The sequence below is a fragment of the Adelges cooleyi genome, unplaced genomic scaffold, assembly GCF_023614345.1.
Source record: "Adelges cooleyi isolate 19-005CV unplaced genomic scaffold, UGA_ACOO_1.1 ACOO_flye_CR_arks_rails_tigmint_CR_PRNA_9, whole genome shotgun sequence".
Taxonomy (NCBI): domain Eukaryota; kingdom Metazoa; phylum Arthropoda; class Insecta; order Hemiptera; family Adelgidae; genus Adelges; species Adelges cooleyi.
Genome location: NW_026096579.1, coordinates 12,614,409 through 12,635,244, shown reverse-complemented (window position 1 = coordinate 12,635,244; position 20,836 = coordinate 12,614,409). Strand labels below are relative to the sequence as shown.

At 35.9% G+C, this 20,836-nt stretch overlaps 1 protein-coding gene across 1 annotated transcript in view; it reads left to right on the top strand.

Moving 5' to 3' along the window:
- The window catches only part of LOC126846870 (uncharacterized), a 35,748-nt gene extending 15,942 nt beyond the window's left edge, over window positions 1-19,806 (top strand). The window contains exons 2-6 of the mRNA XM_050586702.1: window positions 7,074-7,215; window positions 9,409-10,596; window positions 12,784-12,882; window positions 12,954-13,694; window positions 18,453-19,806. Of these exons, the coding sequence (XP_050442659.1) occupies window positions 7,102-7,215; window positions 9,409-10,596; window positions 12,784-12,882; window positions 12,954-13,694; window positions 18,453-18,701 (2,391 nt within the window). The 5' untranslated portion in view covers window positions 7,074-7,101 and the 3' untranslated portion in view covers window positions 18,702-19,806. The remainder of the gene's footprint in view (window positions 1-7,073; window positions 7,216-9,408; window positions 10,597-12,783; window positions 12,883-12,953; window positions 13,695-18,452) is intronic.
- Window positions 19,807-20,836: the final 1,030 nt, after the last annotated feature.

Below are 20,836 nucleotides of genomic sequence, written 5' to 3'. Positions count from 1 at the left end.
AACTTGTAACTGCATCGACATTTTTAAGAATAAATTATAGTAATTAGATCAATAATAAGTTGTCTATAAAACGCGGGTTGTTTGCCCATTTCTATAAGCTCATTTTCAATATTTCTGTTTTCTAACGCCGTGTATCGATTAATGTTATTCTTGTATAATGATATGCACATGTCAGTTGTTATCGTACAACTGGCGTTATTGAACCCTAATATGTTTTATATTGCGTTAGTTAGTTCCATTAAATGTAATAACTTAGGTGGCCTTATCTAAATTCGCAATAATTCGTGCTCGGTTATTATTTGTGTGTAGTATTTCAACTGCCTATATGTACATCAAGCGGTTGTATCGTTAGATATACTTTGGTCTAAACGATTGGTAACGCTATGAACTTTTAGTACCAGGAACCGATTGACTCAACTGACAGAGTCAGCGACATGTTGGGTTTACGGAACGCACGCAAACTATACATTGTGCTTTAATAAATCAGCAAACTATGAAGCGCAACTCTGGTAAAAAAACATATTAAGTTTCGAGCACAATTGATAAACATAAAAATTGTTGACATAAAAGCGTGTCTGGTTGTAATGAATCCAACTTTTAACTACTTTTATAATTCTGAATTTTTTTTTTTTTTGTAATTTAATAAGAAAAATTGTGAAAAACGTTTTTGTTGTAAATTTCAATTGTACACGTGGGACGGATTTAAAATTAACTAACGAATAAGTTTTCACCAATATTTTTTTTTTTATTTAAAAAAACCTTCTCCGTTATACCGTGTGTTCCGGCGGACCGCAAATCTAAATAGAATTCACCGACGTCCCGTCACGGTAGTCCGACCATCCGGTCACTACGCACATGACGTATACAGTTTTTTTATGTTATACATATTACTATTATTATACTTGTGTGTAGCCTTTAACGCGTTTCGAGTGCACAGGAAACATACGCGTAATCGAATTCCTGTCGTTATTTTTTTTTTTGCAGGATGGGCCTTCCGCATGGTGTTCAATACCCTATGTAAAGGACACTAACATTATGATAATAATAATAATTATATTATCACAATTCTGTTGCATTGTCGTTGCCGATGAAACACACATTGCCTTTTGGGATTGACATACAAATATAATAACGGATCCGTTACACACTATAGTAATCAATTGGTTCAAGCACACTATTCTGTTTATAAATTATATCGTGCAGCAGCTAAAGTCTTCGGCTCCGAACATGCACTTAATCGGCTTTCAAATCCGTGACTAGGATTTCACTCTTTTAATGATAATGACAATAATAATTATTGTTATCGCCGTTCTTTTAATTTACTCGAATAATGAATTTTCGTGTAGTCCATAGAAAAGGATGGTCGTTGTCCGGTGTTATTATTTTTTTGATTTGGTAATTTTACCACGTAACCCGACTCATAGGTTTTACGATGGAGTGTACACTGTATACATATACAAACGCAACGGAAGTACAGACGGAACATTATCGATTCACTAGCGGAAGGGCGTTGCATTTAAGAGGATAATGTAAACATTTTTAGTGCATGTTTTAAACCCTTGACAGTTTGACTTGTGTAACGGTTATAAAAAAAGACTCTTAAAAAGTATACTATAAATAATAAATATGTTTGAGATCTATTTTACCACAGACAGCAAACAAACGGACTAAGGCGAACACAATATTTGTAATTTAAGTGTTTTGGAAAAAAACCGAAATTTCTGATATTATCATTAGATTATATTAAATACAAAGATTAAATAAATAAAGGGATACTAATAGGCCTGAGTAAAAATTGAATATCACACTAACTTTTTTAGACAATTGTTTGTTAAATGTCGCTTATGCAATCCGGATATTTTATTTATGTCCTGTAGTCAATACACAATTGACCATTGCCGTAATAGACTTTACTGACAAACTTTCATTTTTTTTTTACTTAAAATAATGCGACTTTCTCTCCGTACACCTATCACGTGTTCGCGTTTCCAAAAAGTATACGAATATCGAAGATGGTCAGCCGGCTCGCTTGACCTTTGCAACTGGCTTGTGATGCGCACGTACGGCGAAGGAAACGGTAAGAAGCGTAAACATAATTTTCAATAATCTCCTAGTTTGCTCCTCGCCTACTGTATCAAATAGTTCATATAAAACGGACGCGTTATGCTCTTTTAATTCGCTTTCTACTCGTGTGCGGGTAATTGTGTTTTCATCCGACGTTATTTCTTTCTCTCTCTTCGATATGTTGTAGGAAAACACATTACAATGTACTCATCTCGGATACACGCGCGTTTTTCGATTACATCTTGTGTTTTATCATTTTGCTGGAGAACTAACGTGTAATTTTCGTAAACAATACCGGCAGTAACAAGTTATCGCGTCGTACATCTCGTTACAATGTGGGTATGGTGCATAGATAACAGTGGTTTTTGTTGTCGTTGTACATTTGGTTAGTAGCCCGAGTTACAATTAAAACATTTCCCGGTTTACCGCGTAAAAAAAGAAATGAAATTCTTGACAAACTAAACGATTAAGTGTACTAAATGAAATTTTCCTCAATATAATAGACCTTCCGTGAAATGAGTAACGGCGGTCGAAATACTAGTACATATTTTCTATCTTATGTTATCTATGGTATTACGATTGTAAAAATTGTATTGAACTGAAAGTGTTTCCCATGTATAACGGGATCCCATTGAATTATTTACTTGGCCATCGCTATTCGGCCTGCCTTGACTGTCACCAAGACCATCTTCTCTTACCTAGTTAGCGAGCACGCATTCCAGCAGCATTCCATCGTCGATGTAACATACAGGCACCTATCGTGTTTTGCTGAAGCGTTTTACTCTAGTGATGCATAGCGCTGCATTGAGTTAAGATATGTGACCAGATATTTTTTTTTAAAGCGGGACAGGTATCACAAACCTTCCAATAGGCTGTCGGCTGAGAAAGCAGTGATGGGGAGATAGGATAAGAAGGAAGATCCTATGGGGTTACTGACGAGGAAAACCCAAGAACATAAAATACCTACAATAAAATCATAGAAATAATTATATACGATGTTGAAAATGTTTGCGTTTAATGAAAATATAAAAATATTGAGTATAGGGGAAAAATCCAAAATAGCGATTTTAGTGTCATAAAATTCGTTTTGACGTAGGTACTATGTTTTTCTTAGGTCAACAACCCTGCTCCATTCGTCAACTGTATCCAAATACGATGAAAGGCAGTACATTTTACCATGCCGACTCGACTTAAAAGTTTAGCGGGACACATAATATAAAATCGGTAGTGTCCCGTTCAAGTCAGGACGTCTGGTCACTCTAAGTCTATTTATATATATATATTTATGGGTAAAGACTTGTCGGAACGTATGACTAGTAGCAAAGCAATATCGTGTTGTTAAAAAATTATGTAAAAAGCACTGTCAAACTTGGCGTCGTTCAGGATTGATCCAGAAACACTATATGGCGGGGGAAAATGTTATGCCCATTTATGTATATTGAGTATACCTTTCGACATTGACCGAGTCTCATTGGCGTGAAATGCACCTCAAACGCCTTTGTACGAATGCATATTTAAACGTGTATTTACTCCCACGTGGTTATGTTATTATTGTTATGCGTTTGGTGCAAGGTTTTCCATCGTTTATTTATGTATCGTGTGTTTATTTATGAACAGTGTAATCCGTAACACAGTACATGTTTGCCGTATTGCTGTGTTTATTTGATATTTTACGTAATCGGCCTTAGTCATACGACCGCGGATTGTGAATTAAACTGTCAAATATTTATGGTGGATTCATAATGCTATATTATAATATTAACTACGTGTAATAATTCATAAGGAAAGGACAACAGTGACGCAACGGAAAACGCGTAAATTATGTACGCGCAATTTCATTATAATTGGTTGCCCGCTCGGGTCAGATTTCAACGTTTGCAAAATAGTTTTGACGGTATCCGTTGATACATATTTTTTTATTGAAATTTGCTCCTTTCCCTATAGACAGTCAATGACCATGTATGCGGTACCACTGGCGTGTTAACCTTGGTCGATTCTATAAAAATACATAATTCTATTAGAGGGTAATCCACTTTGATCCCATCATTCACAGACATTTGAAAGCCAAAGCTTCTCTTAGTCGTATAATTATTTTTCAAGTCATTCCAAGTACATTAATATATATATATATATATATTCGTCGTAATGTTGATTTTAACATTTTTTTTTATAATTTACACCGATTAAAATTAATACGTGGCGGAAGATTTCAAATGATTAATCATTTTAAAACTTGAAATATTTGAACAGTGACAAGCAAAACTATTTAGTCAATCGTTCAAACTTCGTCCGTTATTTTTGCACGTGGTGATTTTTGGCAACGATTTTTTGTCATTATCTTTGATCCAACAGCTTTGATCGGAGCGGGACATCAGTCGTAGGCTTATTTGGCCATACGCCTGTAGGCTGTATGTAATGTTTGAACAATATTATTATTAAAAAAAATAGAAAAGCAAAAAAAAATGTGACACGAGGCTGTCCCTTGTCCTTGGCGTGGCTTATGCGACGTTGCCTATTTCCCATCACACGGACCGAAACCGATTAATAATTTCAAACGTTCTGTGAGATTTCCTTTATGTTGTTCGCTCGATTAAATTATTTAAAAAACCCACAAATATCTCCCTTTGATTTTTGCAAGCACTATATAACGTAGTTTGTTTATCATAAGACGGTCAAACATTATATTTTGTCCGGCTACCGACTGGAAGGTTTTTTTATTTTTTGTTCCTATAGATCTCGCATTAAATAAATCCATTAATTTAAAAGCTGGGCGTCGACGTGTCCAACCACGGCCAATTACGTTCAATTTGCCGGCATTGAATTCTCTCTAGCCTCGGTTGCCGCCCCACCGTCGCATTCCAACCCTACCCTAAATCTATATAGAAAGCTAATAGGCATTTTCCGATTTATTCCATCGTTTTTGCTTTTTGGCAATCCTTCCTGTACGATGTTATAATGTTTAACACTACAAAAGCAAAACTAGGGTCCATCTATTTTTATTATTTCATTAAAAAAAACAGTTTTTCTTTCTAGAACGCACCGTGAGCCTGCGAGCAGTCGTGTCCCACTTATGATTAAACGGTCACGCGTGAACATACCGTCAATTCCTGTTCACGTACATGCATATTTATATATTATATATAGTATTAAAATACTGTAACATACAGTAATACATTTGTCGGGTTTATAGTATTTGTAATTTCATATGGTATTGTATAATCATTATTCATTATTAATCACAAGTCTCAACTCAATCGGCTTGTCTGACTGGATTTTTTTTTTTTAATATGAAACTCATAAAAATCATCTTGGTGTAAAAATTTGCATATCTTGATATAATACATACATACTTTCATGTTTCTGGTTTCATTGTAAATTGTAACTTGTAGTTGCACAATATGTTTCAATATACTAAATTTAACCGCGCTCGTCTAAAATATTTTGACAGAATGTATTTTTTTAGAGATAAAATCTACAAATAATTTCGATACGCTTTTTTTATACTATCGTTTGCTAAAACGATCTGGGTCATACACCCTCCCCCCTCCCCGCTGGTGTCTCATGTAGATGTTATAATATGTCTACACTTAGTCGCGGATTTTTGTTCTCATGATCTGAAAACTAGTCTGAATATTATTTAAATACATATATATATGTATTTTTTATTAAAATGTATATGTAGAGGTATATATATTACATTATAATGTTATATTCGGTATGGTTAAACTCGGCGTCTCGTTTTTATATTTGAAATGCGGCCGTCGCTTTACGTTTCCTGCGTCTTCATCGAATATTTATAGGTTAAGATAATATGCAACTTTCACGGCCGCTGTCGTTTTTTTCGGGGGTCTCCGTCTAAATACCGGTTTTTTTCATTATTTTTTTTTATTATGTTAACTATAGACATTATGTTATAGGTGCTATAGAACGGAGTAGGGCGCAAACGGCCGTAATAAAATGTGGGCACGCATATTGTGTGTATTGCGAAACCAGTTAATTAAATTGTATTTATGACGCTTTTCCGGAGAAGGCCGAAAGATAGCCTCGGAAAATTCTTTTAACCCGTCATGGAACCATAATAAATATATTATTGTGTATAATGTAAAACTGTGATTCGGAGCACAACTCGAATTGGGTCGGTACGATGTATATTATGTGTGCGTGTGCGCTTCACCTAGCGGTGTTCTCGAAATCATTCTGCACCGCGAAATTTGCAGACGGGTTTACTGTAAGCCCATTATGTGCATTGTTATTGCTACCATTATATTGTTATGAGCACCGGAACAAGTGGTGTAAAACGCGCACCGTTGTGTTGTTGGCGGCGCAGACTCTAATACCCGCCGAGGGATCGTCGTCTGACTCTTCAGAGTTTCGTATAAAAAAAAATATTTATATATAAAAATAAAATATAAAAAAAATAGGAGAAAAAATACTCTTGGTGTCGATACGCGATTGGTTCTGGTCCATGTGAATACACGCGCAGACGACGGCGGCTAATAACGCGTGAAATACTGAAAACCGGAGTTTGTTGTACCGAAGAGCAGCGGGCGGCGATGGCGGTGTAGTTGAACGAGCCATAACGCAATGTATATTTTTGTTATTACAATTTAAAAATAATACTGAAAGGTGCACGACCGGCAATTAATGTCATCGATAGTCCAAAAAAATTGGCTACTAGGCGGTCGTTCGCAAGAGACGACCGAATTTCAAGTATGTTCCTGCACTTGATCTAAGCTTCTTAAGTTAACCGGCGCGTGATGCAAAACTATTGTGTACTTAGAACCGCCAATGCATTAGCCACAGCGGTACATGATTTACGTTTGAAAACTAACAAAGTAACACAAATATATTATTATGTAAAATGCTTGTGCCAAAAATTCTATAGTTTCACAGGACGTGCAATTAACGACTGCGTACTTTGTATAGGGTTTCACATAAATATAAGTGTGTATACGTCTTCCAAGTGAAACGCAATGCTATAACGTATTGTTTTTTTTGTTTATTTCTAGACTTTGAGGGGCCTCGAGCCCCCGTGGGATGGACTGCCGTGGCGACGAGCTCATCCAACACAATAACCGAGCGTCCGCCGTACAAGCCGTGCCCTTTCAATACCTCATCAACGAACAAGCAAAGTCTATCCTCGCTCTACAGGTCGGTGTAATGCATATTATTTTTTTGTCGTTTCCTCTAGTGTTGGTTTAGACGATGCATTACACATTGCGTGTTATGTAATCAGTAATAATTATCAACTCATTCGTTGCCACTGTTAGATTGCATTGAAGGTCTGAGAATGTGTTTATTACATCTCTTATCATCCATTATTCTTATTACAGTTTGCGTGAATGTGTATATGTATATACATAAATTATGTATTATAATGACCTATTCGACCGATATTTAACATGTGATCTAACTCACATAGCCTTAATTAAGTGTTTTAAATAAAAATTTCGTCACTCGTATGTGTTGATTGAACTTAATAGTTTTATAATTCACACATGTCTCTCTTGCTTGATATATTTTACACAAAAGTAGTTTATTACTTTACAAGTTAGATAATTTGTATTACCTTACACACAAGTGTTACGATTGTGTATGATAACACAAGGCTCAGAACCATAAAATTATGTTGGCGAGAAAAAATACTTTTAACAAACTGTGTTAAAATATTTTTAAAACAATTTTTTTTTTTTATAATAATTACACAGTATATCGAAACATAACAATATACGTCACATTATGTGAAATAAAAGTAGGTACTACTCAAGTACACGAATGCAAGTTTATCTAGAAAACGTATTATAATCACCAGTATAAATATGTACACATCACAGGTATTTATCTAAATATGAATTCTAACTTTTACTAAACTTTAGTATTTTTCATAGAAATTATAATTTTTATTTCTTACTTAGCGTTTTTTTTTAAATAATCAATTAATTCGTAGAATATGATAATTTCACTTTTTGGAGAAAATCACAGAATAACACTCCAGAAATGTTTGTACTAAAATAATTTAAGAGAAATAAATTTACTGAATAATGATGTCTAAAAAAAAAATATCAATAATGGCTATGCAAAAATAATATAATTTTGATACAACTAATTAGTTAATGGTCTTTGGACACGATAAGAAGAAGAAGTTAATGGTCTTACAATATTGTAAGTAGTTATTATATCATGTACAAGTTTTGTAAACTATATGTGACAAAACTAATTAAGTTAGTATTATGAATAAAAATTAATATAACTATAAAATATAGAAACTAAATATTAAACAACCCATTAATATGATTTATTAATATATGTACCTTAAAATACCATAAACCATTTACAGTTTGTATTTTTAAAGTGCAAAATACTTTCTAAAACAGTATTTTACTGTCGTACAGTCTATACAAATAAACTATCGTCACTATAAATCAACTAAACATTATAATGTAAAAGTAACGATAGCATAATTGAATACTAATGGATTATAGTGAAAATAGCAGTCAACATTTAAATTGGTTCTAAATAAAATATTTACAACATTGCTATCGTATACTCTAAGAGAATTATTTTTGTACTCAAGAGTTTATTTAAATATTTTATTATTTTTAGATTTTAATCCAAAAACCTGCGCCTAAAAGATTAATAAAAAAAAGGTCCACCATTTCTAGGGGTAAATTTAATAGTTTCTTACTCTAAATTAGTTAATTAGTTGAGCTGTATCCGAGAAATAGGTACTACAAAAAAGTAAGCTTATTTTAACCATTGTTCGGAAAGTTATAGCCGTGTCTTTAGTGTATGTGTAAATGGAAACAAACAACTATTATTATTTCTCTTGAGATTATGCGATCATAAAAATTGAAAAACTACTTTGTAATAATTAGAGTTAGATAAAAGTATAATAGATATTTTCGGTCGTTTTAATTAAAGTTTTTATTCTAGTGTTAGTATTAGTTGTGTCTGCGCTATAAGGTGGTACATGAAATTTCCTATAGTTCATATCAGCTTATATTATACAGGAAATAAGTGTATTTAAATACTCATGAGTTATATATATTTATATAGAAAGTACAATGTGTATAATTATACAAAGGTAAAATTACCTCACTTGGGATTCATATTCTGATATTCATATACAACTAAGCCCATAAATTGATTTTAAAATTATGTAAATTGTTAAGCGTGTTTCGATTGTTATTATAGGAATATATAATATTGAATAATTAATGTGTAGCCTAAAATGCCAATGCTAAATACCTCTTTTCAATTGTCATATTATTTGACGATCTTATGAAAAATAGAATAAAACTTTTACTTAATAAGGGATTATAAATTTTCGGTTATGTTTTTCAGGAATTGCAGAATGAGGTCGGTGCGTTGTTGGAGTTTAGGGACCTTGTCATGGACACGTTCCCGCACTTGCGCCAAAAACAGCTATCCAGTCCTGAACCAAGTTCTGGATCGCAGGGCGTCGGTTCCGGGGAGAGCCGGTGGGAGCCCGGGGTGCGTGTTCGGCGGAAGTTGGGATCGGCGTCTTCACAGTCTTCGGGTTGGATTGCGGGAGGAGGACTGTCGACGGCGCCTCGGAGTAGAAGCAACAGTCACGGAAAGGGACCGAAGAGCGGCGAACCGGCCACTACCACGTCGGTGGGCACCGTGCAGGACAGTGGTTTCTGTACGGAGAGCAAGGACAGCAGTTCGACTAGTTCGAGGAAAAACAAAGACGAGGACGAACTATGGAGTCTGCTGGAGGTGATCCAGGACAAGGGCACTAAGTTGAAGCTGGAGGTTGAGTTCCTGCAAAACAGGTTGAGCAAGTCTTCCAGTAAAAACGACCTCCGGCAGAGACGATGCAAGAGCTTGGAGGACCTCGGCCACGAACAGCAGACGACTCCGGCGTTCGTGGACGATTACAACGTGTTCCGCGCTCACGTGACCAACTTGAAACAGGAGCGCGATTCGCTGTTGGATAGAGTTACCGAAATGGAGGCGGAGAGTTTGTCAAATGCAGCGCAAATCCACCGGCTTCTCGCCGAGCTCAAGGCTGTGGTGTGTGAGAATAAAGAACTCGAAGAAAGACTGTGTGGTGGTGGCAAACAGTCAAAACTCGTGAGAAATTCTAGTCATAACGGTTTCGCCCCTGTCCAGCCCGAATCCACTGACCCAAGCTCATCGGGCACTCGGGAAGCCTACTACACCCTTAGCCAACATTCGGCCAACCTATCGTCCATCGAGTTGTGCAAGCAATGTTCGTATGAGACGGACGACCGTTCCAGACAACTGGTGGAAATGGTCCGACCTTCGGACCCGATATCCAGGAATCTAGACGGCCGGGGTACGCCCATACAGGAAGCCGGGAGCTCTCCGACTTTCGCCAAACGGCTGGGAATTCTAGACGGCATTGTTAGCAGCCCCGGAGATGTACTCAACAGATCGGCTGGTGGCACGCCATTGCCGAAACAAACTCTGGCTACCATTTTGAAAACGTTCAACCCCATTGAGCTGCAGCGACATCTCATCACTGTATCTTATGAAAATAAAGTAAGTCGGTTATATATTTTTAGCTTCGATGCGGAGCTTAGAAGGTATTGTTTATCTCCTGAGCCACTGAACCGATTTCATCATGTAACGGTTTATAGATCGACGAATCGTCCCTAAAAGATACTTTATTAGGCCAACAGTTTAAAAAGTTTACTTCTTACCCTTTGAAATCGAAAAAAAAACCCAAAAAGTCTTTTTCCAAATATGTATGGGATAATCTTTAGAATTGTACTATCGATTTACAGTAAAAATCCAAGAAAATATCATTAACCCTTTCCTCCAGAAGGGTAGGAACTTTCCTTTAATATCGCTATTTACTTAGTATATTTAGTAATACTAAATAACTGAATAATGACTTACTCGTTTTAACTTTAATAAGCTTAATAACCTAACTTTAATTAAAAATATCTTGTTTAGTATTATTAACTTGATATATTGAGATTGTGTTTTCACTATTAAAGCTTATCTAATACTACCAAAATTCGCTATTCAGAAATCTCAAGCTTATTTTTTTATGCTATTTCGTCTGATAAAATACAATAAATAATGGTAATGGTAGTATCAAATCGATAAATAAACTAATTTATTTGTTTTTTCAAAAGTCATAAATCAAGTGATGACACACTACCCTCTAATGCATACCTCTTTTTTTACTCGTGGTACGTATGGAATAAACTAAAAGCTTTTAATATAGTAGCCATATAGTAATGGTAATAGTAATTACTTCACAATTGTGTAACATGTAGTGAAGATGACTGCATTCGAAAGTTAAAAGACTGTTCGGTAACATAAAACAATCGCCCACCGGTTTTAAATAGCCCCTTTAGAATTACAAATAATACTACGGATATCCTACGAATTTTCATTTTTGAACCCACATTGACATATTTACATTTAAGTTCATCACAAGTTGACCATATGCGTTTACTGAGTGGCGAGTGCCCACACGATTTTAATTTATTATACCAATCCTATGTATTGTATGTGCAAGGGTCTTCATTGTTTCGCCTTTATTTCTTTAGTTTTTGTAGGCGGGCCATATTGCTGTTTTAATATTTTATCTTTAAACACACCGAATGATTATGCACTTTTCAAGGATATAGTCGCTGTGTATGTTTATAAAACCGTATGTACCTACCGGCTGTGTGATGTTTTAGAAAATAACATATGCGTGACCAATATCAGCTATTAACATTATTGTATTATTCAATACGGTTAAAGTACATTAAGATCATTTTCATTTTGTGGTTATTTAATCAGAGTTGATACTTTATATGGCGATTTCTACTCGCAGTTATCCGTGAATGCATCTCGATTGTGTAAATGTGACGAGACTGTATCGTGGCGTTATTAAATACACCGGACCCGAACTAAACATCATAGATGTGCACTTATTTTTATTTGGAATCCGAGCCAATTAGAAACACAATCATGGTCATCTGGGACACGGTGTTGGGGATTCGCTGGCCTGTAATAATAATTATTTACGAGTGACCTCAGCGCGCGATATCTTGTTTTTTCGTAATTCGATTATTTCATGTTACTCACACATCTTCGGGCAAGGTGGAGACGCAACAACGCCCTTCTGCTAGGATTAACACTTGACGTAAACAAATAGAAAATAATACATGTAGCTATAACGCTTTACGGTTAATAATTGTAATCAGGTCCGGGTTCTCTAACCATCGGCGAATTATATTTATGGGGCTTCAACGACATTGGCTATTGTAGGTTTCGCGATGACGTATACGGTTGATCATGATCTGATCTGCTGGTAAAATTAAACTTGCTGCATTTATCTTCAAGGTAACACATTAGGATCTCTTGAATAACCGAATAAGTATAGCGGCGTGTACTATCAACGATATTTTTCTAGGTACCATCCACTTAATTCAACATCACAGCTCTGTTGGGTTAGGTTAGATTCTTCAATATCTATTATATCGTTAATGTTAACAACATTTATCTCCAACTTCCCCCGCCCTCACATACACCTCCATATTATGTATTTTAACGTCAAACAACTGTCCCAATAATAACTTCTTCACACTTCCATTGAACTGAATCGTTTTAAAATTAAGTCAGTGGTGCAAAGATATATACATTTTTTAAATTAAATATTATTGGATATTATAATCCACTTTATTGAACGAATTTTAACTGTGATATTTTAACTGTTTCTTGCAGAATTTAATGCGTCAAATCGAATCCCTTAGCAAATCCAAAGATGATTTTTCTATCGAATTGCACAAAAGCAAAGAGGATAATGAAGAACTGAAATTCCAAGTGAGTAGAGTATTTACGTTAGCTCGTAAGTTAAATTCTACGCCATTTTTTCTTTATTTATTTTTTATTAGTTGGAAGAAAAGAGAATAGAACTCGAAGGTACCATGGCCCGAGTGCGGCTGCTGCAGCTGCACCAAGAACAGCAGCAGCACTCGTCTCCTCGGAACACCGTCGTCCAATCGTCTTCGCCGTCCAATAACATCAGTACCACCATGACCAACGGTACCACGGCCGCCGCCGCCGCAAACGCCGCGCACAAGAGTCAGTGGTTGGATTTGGTGCCGTCGAACCCGATACTACCTCAATTGGCGCTGCCCGCCACCCCTCCGATGCACCAGAACCATCATCAACAGAATCACCATGCACAGACCATCAACAACCACCATCAGCAACACCAAGAGGAGAACAATAGCAGCACCGAATCGGCGCACCAGGCGCGCAGCAAACAGCCCAGCAAAATACCGGTAAAGGCGTTCTCCGCTCCCCGTCCGCCGTCTTCGTACCGTGAGCCCCGCGACCCTTACCCGTCGTGGAACAAGTGCAAGTCGGACCAGTCGTTACCCCGTAACTGGGATTCCATTAAAACGCCTAACGGACGGTCGACGGGTGACATGCACCAGACGTCCATCGGCAGCGGCAAGTACCACCGCCGACAGGATTCCTTGCAGGACAGCAGAAGGGGCCGACGGGATTCTAGTGGCGGCGGAGGCGGCGGCGGCAATGGTTTGGCCCGCACGAAATCTCAACAGCGGTCAAACTCTGTAAAAGATAAAGTCACCACTGTCGGGTCTCAGGCGGCCGACGATACCAAGGTACGGCCCAGCAAGAGGTTCGCCAACATACTTAACAGTTGGATACGGAAATCCTAAATCATACGTGGAAGGCTTTTATATCATGTGTCTTGACGACATTTACACGCACATTATAAATAGAAAAAAAAAATATATATATTTATACATATATTATGCCACACTACCACACCATCACCCAAAAAAAAAATATATATATTTATTTACAAAAATAAAAATTACCAAACAAATTAGCTTTTCAACGTTCGCTTGTTTGCTTCTTTGGAGTATAAAAGTATAAAATGTCCCCAAAACACACACGCAACGCGACTCAAGTCGACCGAAACCCGTAAGTCTGATATCATTTGTATTGTTTATAAAAATGTTAATTTAATCAAAGTTTCAAAACTTAATAATATTTACCTTCTTTCCCTTTATTGTAGAGTTATGGCTTGTTGCATGATACTCCTCAACCCCTGAACTTACTTTCTAAAATACCTAAAAAATATTTACAACCAAAAACATTCGTCGCTTGACTTTAAATAATAATAATTTACTCGATAAAAAATTTGTTACGCATTTTTCAAAACTTTAGCGTTATTGTCGGTAACATTTTTCCTGATTTTGGTTTTATTGTGTTTTTCATTGTACGCCTGACCTTGTGTGGGCTGCAGTATTTTTTAGATCACCAAGCTTTTCAAATTTTAATTTTTTTGTTGTCCACGTCCGGCGTTAGTCTAATCTCGCTGAAAATGATCATGATGCGCCACGGTCCGTTACATCTATCTATCTAAACGTCTGGTTAGCGATAAACGAAGGGAGAGCTTCAAGGCCCCTCGTCGTCACATCCGAGCTGTATAATTATAATTTATTTGTTCTGTTTCGTTATAATAATTATTATTGTTATTTTGAATGTCGAATCAAGGTCGAAGCCAGAACCCACACGTATGTATACAACACCACATAATACAACGACCACAGCGTCTGCATATTATTTTTGTTTTTTATTTATTTTTTACACAATGTATCTAATTCATCGTTGTTCCCCGCCCCCTCGCCCTACGTAATTGTCACCTACAGCGTTTCGGCTCATCATCATCATCATCTCAATGTGTATACACATCACACCGTATCACACACAGACATCACACACGCACACAATCATAATATATTTTATGAAGCTTTGTATTCAGTTCAAACCGCTTTTGTATATATTATTATATTATAAATACTTGCATGGTCTATCGATTGCCTCTCGTCGATTAATTGTGTTGCTTTTTTTTTTTATATAAGTATTGTATTTTATCTCGACGCGGGTCACGGATCTTTCGCTCTTCGCGTTATCTCTGGATTTTTTTTTTCAGCGCTTATCTCAGTTTTCTTAATTAAGCTCCGCATACAGTCTAACGCACCGCGGTGTGTGTGTGTGTGTGCTAAAAGTATCGAATAATAGTTAGCAAAACAAACGCGCATTGTATTGTTTTCTTCCGGCTAAAACCAACGTTTCTGTACAGTCTGTGGCGGCCATCTGGCGAAAACTGTGATATAATCATTTTGTCGATGAGAAAAAGTCGTTTTCGATTTTCTTTAATTATTATCGTCCTCGTTGTGATAATGATGATGGACTCGGGAGGAGAGGAAACATAGGTCATGGTAACGCCACCGTCGGTTTTATACTTGCTGTCGTTCTTTATTGTTAAATTTTTGTTCACTTTTTCCGGACCGATCGACCGGAAATCAAAACTGTCGCTTTCGTACAACCGCAAATACTACTATTGTTATTACTATACTGTACAATATACTTTTAACCGTTTTACTTATTGAACTCATCAACGTTATTTTACCCGTAATAGCCGTCGTCGACCGGCCGGGGCGGGCTTTAGAAACTATTTTTTTTTTGTTATAAAACGTAATGCGATGGTTTTATTACTGACGGGCTGCCGTATAAGCATAATGACATTTTGTGAGCTGGTCCGGATAAACCCGTATTGGTTCGGGAAAGCACCGAGCGAAAGCTGCAATCGAAGATTATATTGTAAAACCGATTTAAATGTACCGAGTTATTATTATATTTTCTAACCGGTAAATCGTAAATGGTTTGCCGTACGAGTTGGTCGGCAGACTTGTGTAATAATATCGGGGAAAACATAACTCATCGACAAGCTTAAGAATTAATCAGAGGGTTGAAAAAACAAGCATCAACTTTTGTATAATGTTTTTTGTTTGACATATATAAAACCAAGTTTAATGCTTTATGTAGTGCTTAATCGAAGGTTTTTTTTAATTAAGCAAAATGCCGTACTCTAAAAGTGTATGTATGAATTTAGGGGTAAAAAGTATGGATTCCAATAGAAAATTCTTCGATCAAAGACTAGTTTTTCATTGCTAGAATATGCTGTATACATTTCATTGAAACCCGTCAAAGTTGTTCGAAAGAAGTGTTTTAAAGTACCCCTAACCCCTTGAGTCACCTAAGATAACTGCGGGAGTTGTCGGTGGACGAGCAACCGTGGGACAACGGCACTGACGGCTGTTCGTTTTAGTTCCAAATTGTCCATAGACTTAAGCGCTGGCCGAGGCTGCGTAACGCCTGTATAAGATCTGTGGGTTTCCCAACAGCGTGGTTTCGTCATTTTGCGGAATGTAAAAATTGATTTTTCCCGCATACACATTTTTCGTCGCACTAGCTGTCACGCGAAAACCCGTACATGCATGCCACACGAGTATTGTCCGCCGAGTACATTGTGTTAGACACCTTGTCGCCGGCTTGTGCGGTAGATTTCACCGTGACGTTGTCGTTCGTACACCTCTGTCGTCAATCTAACCCGAGAAAAAGACGAGATCGGTGCGATTTTCGGACAACGCGAAGACACGCGGGAGGTTATCATAACACAAAATAGATTGACATAATAATGATAAAAACATGTTTCGAATTTTCACCGATTAGTACAGGCAGGCCGCTTTCGGATTGCGAAACCCTCGTGTTTAACAGACCATATTATATTATTATATATTATTATTATTATTATTATTATTATTATTATATTGTTGTTAAAGCACACGCACGGTCGCTCGCGCACAATGCCCGTAGAGTGTAACGTGTGTGCGTATAATATATTTTTATTAACCTTGCAGTAGTAGTTGTTGTATATTGTTGTTGTACAGCAGCTCTCTGATGGACGATGTTACGGCGACGGATACTGTGGACATTGTGAAATCGCTGTTTTTCCCCAATTATTTTCAACGATTCTACTTTGATTTCGATCGTCCGTTTTCTGGATTAACGTTTTTTTTCGTTTAAAAAGGTTGTTTATTTTACTATATTTTCGAACTACATTGCCGCCCCCTGTTGGTACCTACCTTCTGTTTGACTATATTTTTCTAATTATTTGGGGCGGGGGTTTACCGGGAGTGACGTTTTATGAATGACACCGACCGGTACAGGATTTGTGACGAATAGACGACTTAAAAAAAAATATATATATATAATATTATATTATAGTAATAATTTTATCCGACCGTGTTCTGCTTGTATAATAAACCGGTAATTGATAACGGTAAACCTCTTCGCGTTGTCGGATTCAACGCGATAATGGAATATCGATTTACGATCCTAACGTTTTTTTTCCAGTCACAAATGTCCGTTCAAGATTTCAGCACCGTTAGTTTTACAAAAAAAATGGGCGAAAGTTTGAAAGCAAATTTTTTTGTATTCTATAAATAGAAGAACCGGGCAAAAAAAACTGGCAGGTCAACTGCTTTTAATTAAAACGATTAAGGCAAAAGAATAGTCTTGATTTCTCTTTAACACCCCCCTCCCTTCGGAAGGGGCCCTTCTCTAACTGAAATATTGAGAAAATTCGATAAAAACAAAACGCATCCTTTTCATATCATTCAATATACCTAACTAATGATATTTTGAGCTAAAATAATCGTAATTTAATTATTCGTTAATAGCTTATATTCGTTATGAGCTTTTCTTTGATCGAAATTAGAAATAATCACATCTCTTGTGGATATGTTGAGTTTGAAAAAAATACGGGGTGTACTTTTTGAAAGATACAAGAAGCTATTTTTTTTTATTGTAGGTAACCTACCTGTTGTAATCTAACTAGGATTACATGAATTCATTTTTTTGATGGCCGTGGCGCAAAACATAATATTATATTTACTTATATAGTTTTTTATTTCGGGCACCAGACATTCGGTTTTCGTCCATAGGTGGGTAGATGGTTTCATTAACGTTGCTAAGCACTGCAAACTATACTTGTCTGCTACTATACTGCACTGGTACATAAGTAATTAAATTGAATTACACTGGTAATCGAGAAACGATAACGATCTTAACCGTAACCGCATGCGCTCAACACCCGTGACTGCCCCTATAACTTTCTACGCACACTGATTGTATTTAATAATAATTCTTATTACATATTGCCCTAACACCGCAGTCATTATGCATGTAACAACCTAAATTATCATACAGCACGGTTGTTTTTCTGATGTATTTTTTTCAGATACGTCGTTAACGGTAGCGCCGAAGTCTTTTACTCTTCAACAACCAAAGCTGCTTTAACTTAATATACAAAAAAATATGTTATTGTTGTTTGGTAACGTGTAGCGTTATTTAAAATGGAAACGTTATGATGTTGTAAATGAGCCTTTGGTCAAAAAATGGCATGGACTTCTGCGCTACTGCTTGTTGCCAATAACGAAATTGACCGTAACGATGATGATAATTAATATTGTTTTGCTATTTGTTTTTGTTTTTCGATAACGCAGAAAAAAAATCAACCGCTGTTCAGACGTCGCAACCTGATCCGACAGAACAGGATACTGGAGAAGACGCCTGTCCTGTTGCCGGCCCTGGACGAGGTCCAAGAGCCGCCAGAATCGTTGACCGACAACGGCAGCGTCGAGTTCTTCGACAGTATCGAGAGCAGCCTGGCCACCAGCGCCAGCTCTAGAAGACAACAGCCGCTGGACTGTGATTCCATCGATCTGTCCCAGCCCGACTCGTCGGTCACCTGATCCGATCGACCGACCGCCCGCCCGCCCGCCGTGCCACTTAATTTTGATAAATTATAATTTGATGTAAAAATAATATGACGACGATTGCCATAGCGCTAGCCGGATAAACTTTGTTTCCCTTATGAAAAAAAAAAAAGAATATGTTTGCCATATCTTTGTTGTCTCGCTCATGTTCTCTCCCCTCATACACCCATCATATTATATTTGTTTCCTCAATATTATTCGTTTATCAAGGTGCTCATCCACGGTGTTTAATCGAGGTTCTACTTGTTTGTTTTTTTTTTATACATTTTATTTTCATTGAACGATACATTATTGTATTAATTACTAATTTACTACTACATATTTATAAATATACTTGGATACGACACATTCCACATGAATTTTGATTTCATTGTAATTTTTTCTCTATTTAAATTTAGACTGATTATTGTTTAGTAAGCGCATACAATTAATAATGATAATAATATTATTTTTTATATACGATTAATTGTGATTCGTTGCTCGTCCTTATCTTTCCAATTGCGTTCCGTTTTTCATTTTTTTAATTTTTCATACGATTGTTTGCAATTTCAAATTCGTTGGTTTGTCTCGGTACACAAACTTTAAACGATTTTTGAACAAATAAATAATTTCCGGGGGGGGGGGGTGTGAACGTGATTATATATATTATTATATAAATATATTTATATTATTCAAATTAGATATAAATTTATTTTTCACTCTGAACAACGTTGTTTGTGTAACCTGAGAATGAAAATGAAAACAAAGCTCACTGATTACTAATTTTTATAACGTTTAAGTGTCACATTTTATTTTTTAAGATATTATATTATGTATTATTATTATTGCATTAAGATGATAAATTATTATTATTGTAATTTTTGTAACCATAGAACATTATTTTTTAAGAAAAAAAAACATTTATGTAATACATTATATTATTGTTATTTGTACCTATATTTATATATCTATATATGTTATTAACGTCGTAAATGTTTGTGTAGCGTTATTTAATAGTACATATTTTTTGTGTGAATTGCAAATATATACGTTAATATCTATATAAATATACATACGTGTATATAAATTACATGATTATATAGTATATAATAATTATGTACTATATATAATAATTGAAGAACTATACAATAAACTCGTGATCTTAGTCAATAGTGTTGATGTATATTATTTATTTTTTGTACTTCAGTAGTAATAGTATTGTGTCCATAGTCATTTTGTATCTTGCAGGACTTAAACAATAGAAGCTCTTAGTAGATGCATATCTGTTTAGAAACTTGTGCTCACAAAAGATATAGGGTTAATCTGACAAATGGCAATGGACAAACTGTAATAAGATTCGGGTTTCGTTGCCAAACCCAAACGATAAATATCTAGCCCAGGGTGTATTTTTTTGTTTGTATTTAAAAGCTTCCTGGAATCGACTAATGGCTTAACTTATGTGGTCTGAGAAAATAATATTTCAGGTACGACCGCGAGGTCATTTTTAACCGCTGTCCGTGGTGTAAATTGTTATCGACACGGTTTGTAAATTCATAATATTAACCGTGTAGGTAAATATAATGGAGACTATGTGTTTTCATTTGACGTTAGTGCGTTTTTAACTTGGTCGAGATTCTTGGTAATGCCTATTAACTCAACACGCACGAAAATGGTTTAATAACCACACATTTGTTTTGTAGCCGTGTTACAATGATATCCATTATTATGATTATTATAATAAAACACTGACTCGACAATTGTTGTTTTTGTAGTTTATACATAAAGCCGTTTGCGGTTAACGGCTTGTTGTATGTAATTATTTTCTAATTTTTATCCTCTGTATTATACCTATTATGATTAGGTATTTTATAAAACACAAGATGGTTTATTTGTCATCGTCTTAACATTCGGAATTTTTGTAGAAGCTTTAAGGACGAGTCTCATGTGTTTTAGTCTACACTTCCTTTATACGTCTTAGTCCCTCAGATAATATTTCTATACTTAGCTTGGATGCTCAGATTCGAGAAGGTATTGTTTTTACACTGAAGTGTTTTATTTATTATATCTAGACCCACGATATTTTTTAATAGCTGCACCGATTTCTTCTTGTAGTAAGTAAAGCAATAGATCAT